The 5,440-nt window shown below is 43.0% G+C and overlaps 1 protein-coding gene across 1 annotated transcript; it reads right to left on the bottom strand.

The window, feature by feature from the left end:
* Positions 1-826: 826 nt before the first annotated feature.
* Positions 827-2,644, bottom strand: LOC133026466 (leucine-rich repeat and immunoglobulin-like domain-containing nogo receptor-interacting protein 1). Its single transcript, XM_061093361.1, has one exon. The coding sequence runs from the start codon at positions 2,642-2,644 to the stop codon at positions 827-829; it is 1,818 nt and encodes a 605-aa protein (XP_060949344.1).
* Between the last annotated feature and the right edge of the window lie 2,796 nt (positions 2,645-5,440).

The raw sequence follows: 5,440 nt of genomic DNA, 5'->3' as shown, positions 1-5,440 counted from the left end.
GATATTTCACCTTGAATATGTGTTTACATACTTTTCATTAAGCTAACAATAACAATGTAGTGCTTCCTTTGATTCTATCGTCATGGAAACTAGTGCTGTAGATGCCTGGAGACTGAGCTGATGTATTACCATGGCAACAACATGACTTGGCTGAACAACTTTGATGATGAACATTATGATTTTTGTTCATCATCTTATCTTAACAAAATCACAGGAATAACGACAACACAATCTACATATTTGAAAGCACAATCATTTTAATGTCTGCTGTTGTTTGTTTTACAGAAGACACATGAAGGGATTTATTGGGGAAATAAAAACATACAAAAAATACAGTGCAAAGATCCAATTAAGAATGAGTACAGTATCAGAATAATAGCAAAAAAAAATTAAAATAGAAAAGACATGCAAGTGTTTTACACATTAACCTTAACATAAGGTTTCTCTGTTATATTCTTGTTATCTACTAAGAACATAAGATAATTGAACCAGACAGGACTATGAACTGTTGTACTCTACTATTTCTCTACTGAGATTTTAAATAGTTTCTATGAATAAACCTTAACAACGGGAAATATTTGCAACAGCAGTCAACAAATACATTTATATATCTACGTGGTGAATTTGTTATTCCACTGACTTTGGTTTTTATTTTTCCTAGAAGAGCAGAAAGCAGAAACAGAAATATAAGCTAATGTTCTCACACATACAAGTATTAATTTACAGCCACTTCACCCAAATTAACATGCCATTAAAAATCAACCTATTTATTGTTATTATTATCAATTTATTAGAATTGCTTAGAATTGACATTTTCTTTATTGACTCATATCAGTTTCATGGTGAACCTGCTTGTCTCCATATAATTCCCTTTGCCTCCGTTACTGCTCGACCCGGCACTGCGTGGCACGTATGCAATGGTGGCCGTGTGCTTTAGTTGGCCTTTGCTCTTACTCCAGAAGAACATGAAAATGAAACATACACTCACAGAACTGAAAAATGAAAGGAGCCCAATGGCTGCTGCTATCAGCAAAGTCTTAACATCAAATGGGTGTTTCTGATTTCCATTCACCCCCGGAGCGGCGGACGGGAGGGAGAACCAACCTTTAAAACGAGATGGCGACGGAAAGGCTCGGACTCGAAGGCTGGCGGCCAGGCTGTCATTTCCTGCTGCATTGGACGCCACGCAGAGATAAGTGCCGCTGTCTTGAGGCTGCACATAGCGAACCTCCAACGAGCCATTAGAGAGAGTCCGTATTCTACCACTAGGCTTTAAAGGTCTTAGCAGTGGGTTTAGCCAGTTTACAGACGGCAGAGGGTCACCTTCCACATCGCAGTAGAACACCACCGTGTGTCCCTGATCTACTTTCACTTCTTGAGGTTGGCGGTTCAGAATCTGCGGCCGGCGACAGGTCAGCAGGCCCGGGAGCTCGGCGTCAGAAAAGTCCAGGAAATTCCAGGCCTCCAGCTGGAGAGAGGTAGTGCAAGTGGGGGATTGTCCGCCAAAGTCCAGGTGCAGGCGTCTTCGCACCACCCACAGCAAACGGCAGTCGCATGCCAGTGGGTTATTATCAAGCCCCAGAGTTGTTAGGGTGTCCACTGATTGAAAAGCACCTGCCTCGAGTGTGGTGAGAAGGTTTCTAGATACATTCAGCAACTTGAAATGTGCTAGCCCCCGGAATGCTCCGATTCCGATGCGTAGCAACGATCCGCCGACCAGATGGAGCTCCTGGAGCCGCAGCAAGTCTCCAAGCAGGTTCCCGTGAATGTGAGTGATCGGATTAAAGGAAAGGTCGAGGTGTACGAGATATACAAGATGATGCAAGGGGACGTAGGGCACAGCACTGAGGTTGCAGTGTGTGATAGTAAGGGATGTGAGGTTTAGGCCGAAGAGGCTGTTTCCTGTCAGCGTCTCCAACCAGGGGCAATGAGAAATGGCCAGCACCTTGAGGCGCACGAGATGATGGAAAGAATAGTTTGGCAGCGTGGTGAGGCCCAGGCGGTGAAAGCGAAGGCTCCTCAGCACGCTGAGCTGTGTGAGCGCCTCCGTCGGCACAGCAGTGAGGTTGCAGCCGTCGATGTGCAGCTCCTGTAAACTGGTTAGTCCAGCGAAAGCTTGATGAGAGACGAAAACAAAGTCGTTATCCGCTGCTATAAGACACTGCAGGGCGGCCAAGTCACGGAAAGTGAAATCGAGGAGAACAAGGATCTCATTGCTGCTGATGTCCAGCAGCTGCAAGTTTGGCAAACCGGCAAGCGCTCCAACGGGAATAATCTTCAGGCGGTTGCGGGCGAGACGCAGCGTCAGTAGGCTTCGCAGGCCGAGAAAGGCCTCAATTTCAACTACAGCCAAAAGATTGTCGCTTAAATCCAAGTCTAACAGTTGTGTCAAGCTCTGGAACTGCTGATGCACCAGAGTCTTGATGTTATTGTGCGTTAAGTTCAGTGTTTTAGCATCTTGATGCAAATCGTCAGGCACCGTGCTGAGTTGACTGCGAGAGCAGTTCACCTCCAGCAGCTCGGCGTCGCAGCTGCAGGACTTAGGACACGGCCGGCGTGTTTCTGTCGTCAGCGCCACTGCGACTGCCAACAAGTAGAGAACTCCCCAGCACAACGCCTCGGACATCTGGTGACGTGCCCGCATGTGAGTGAGAGAGAGAGAGGCAGCTGAGGAAAGAGGGAGAGAGGGATTCATGTCACGTCAGGAAAAGTCGGGGGACTGTAACTTCCTGCAACACAATAATAGAACAAACCTCTAAAGGATGTATTAAAGGATCTTTTCTTACCTCTCAGCGAACAGGAAGTAGCTTTTCATAACCCGGCAGCTGCTGATGTTGGGCCTGTCTTCATAGACTCACAAACACTGGAATAAAAATAAGACAGAAAGGACGTTGTCAAATGATAGAAGATGATGATGATGATGATGGGAGCCACGAAACTTGGTAGAAAGATGTGGTATGAGTCATAATATTGCTGCTGGCACCACAGACGTACACACATCCTCACTATATTTCCAGAAGTTGTAGTTTTGTTTATGAAAAGCACATTCAACATTTTAAGTCGAGATTTTAATTTGTGGCTGTTCCGTGAGACTCAAGTCGTCTGGCTGTGATTTAACCACGATAAACCTCTAAACTTCTAAACCACCATTAATTACATGTCTGACCTCTATAAGAGCAACACCAATCAATCAGCAGAGCTTATCCCCTTATATACAACTTTATGCAACTCTAATGATGCTACATTGACTGACTCATCTAAGAGGCCGCCGTCCTGTGGATGGTTTTTTTTTCAACTTGACAGCTCCGCCGGGAATGATTCACATGAAAAGCAGGAACAGGTTGTCCTCTCTTGTTTGATTTATGCAGTCTGAACGCAAAAAGAGGGCGACGGTGTAACCTTTCAACCAAATGAAGCACCACACAGACTAAAATGCTCAATTATCTGCGGGTCCACAATTACTGCAAACATCCTCCGTCTCCTGGACAAATTACAATATCAAAGTGGTAGCATTTCCCAGGCATTTGTTACATTGAGTTTGTCATGTTTTGTTTGTTAAATGTCGTGATTACAGGAAAGGCTGTTCGCAGGCCGATTTAAAAAAGCCCTTCTGCCATTTTCCATTACGTTCTGCATATTTCAGGGCAAATAGATTTCACTTATATGCATAATAATGTAGCAGCAACATACTGATGAGGACGTGTGGTGGCATTTAAGGTTTAATATCAATCACAGCTTATACATACAAACATCAACTGTGTAGGATTGTGCTTGTATTAGGTGATGGTTTAATAACGGATCAAAATTGCATTTTAGTCTATTTTTTGTTTATTCATAATTGATTATTCCTCTGTGTTTTTTAATTGTTTTATTGTTGTTCTTTGATCTGTTTTTTTACTGCATTGCTGAGTGTGATCTGTTTTTTCTATGATTTATCTTTCCAATTATACACTTTTTTTGTGAAGCACATTTCAACTCATAGAAATAAATGTTTATTATCATCACTATTATGTTTATTGAGCAAAATATATTAAGTTTCCATTTAAGGTGAGGAGGATCAATACAAGACAAACATGACTCATATTTAAATATTTAAATATGGTTAAATATTAGGACTGTTTATGGAACTACTACTCATCCAATCAACTAATTTTATTTAAAAAGTTTCTAAACCCAACACTAGGGGACAGCAGACGCAGAAATACATCAGTGCACTAGTTTGCAGTGATGTTGACCATCTGCAGGATTTTTCTGTCACTGCATCAAACTCGACTGTGACTGTTCAAACGTTACCGTCACATATTTCATGACCATTACAACTAATGAATTCCTGCAATGGTCACGTCATCCGAAATACGTAAACAGTTGATTAATTCTCATCTGGAAACAAGAATCTGAAGGCAGCAGACAAACTGTTAATCTGTAAAAGGAAATTACTAATGCAGCAGCTCCTCGGACAAAATGTGCTGTTCACATATCAGCCAACAAGAGAGCGAGAGAAGAAAGAAAAATAGACATAACACCTTCTAGTGGGAAGCTTCCCTCAGCCTTGGCAGCTCCCCTCACAGGTTGTGCTGGAGGATGTAACACTTATAGAGCGTGTGTGGACAGAGACGATACAAGAAGAGCAACAGGAGGAATGACTGCCGATACATTATCAGTTGAAATATTAAAGAATATTAAATATCAGTCATGTAAAGAGTTAATGTTATTTTTCTTTCTTTTTCTCATCCCTGCAAACCAATTTGTTTTGGTGCCACAATTATTGATTTAATTTACATCTCCCGGTGATTTCCCACCTAAATCAGCTCAATTTGAAACTTGTGGCGGCCGAGGAAACTTGGTCTGACATTCAAGATGTCGTCGGACCAACAGGACAGAGTGAGGAAATTGTTTTCCGGTTTTGAATGGTCCCTTACAGTCTGACTGCTGCTGATGAAAGAAACTGGAGTGATGGAGGCTGACTGCTGCTGAACTCCTCTGGGATCACAATGGTTGAATTGCAGTCACTTGCTGTGGCTTTACAGCTGAAGCGCAATAACTCAAATTATGCCACACAAAAAAAAAAAACACTAAATTGCAGCGATTTGTACGTAAAGAGGGCGGAAAATCAAGTACTGTGACTCACCGTCTCTTCACTGTGGAGGGCTTCTCGTTGCGATGGCTCCAGTTTCACAGTTTTGTAGTTAAAAGAATAACCACCAGCGCCTGTTTGCAGAACGTCACTTTTCCCCGCCTCAGAAAAACATCCAGATGAAACCTGCAACGTGAGAGAAACACACGCACGGTGAGAAAAAAAACGCCTCATCCTCCCATTGTGATATTTTCCAATTGGAAGCGCTGTGATGCTGCAGCTCAGTTCCCCTGTTGCTCTGCTGTCCTCATGGCAACAACAACAATCTGGCTCTGGACGCGCAAATGCATGCTGGGGGATTATATG

Source organism: Limanda limanda, chromosome 19 (assembly GCF_963576545.1).
Source record: "Limanda limanda chromosome 19, fLimLim1.1, whole genome shotgun sequence".
Taxonomy (NCBI): domain Eukaryota; kingdom Metazoa; phylum Chordata; class Actinopteri; order Pleuronectiformes; family Pleuronectidae; genus Limanda; species Limanda limanda.
This window is presented reverse-complemented; position numbering and strand designations above follow the sequence as displayed.

Excerpts from the sequence above, each read along its gene's own strand:
- LOC133026466 (XM_061093361.1), bottom strand. The coding sequence starts at position 2,644 with ATGCGGGCACGTCACCAGATGTCCGAGGCGTTGTGCTGGGGAGTTCTC.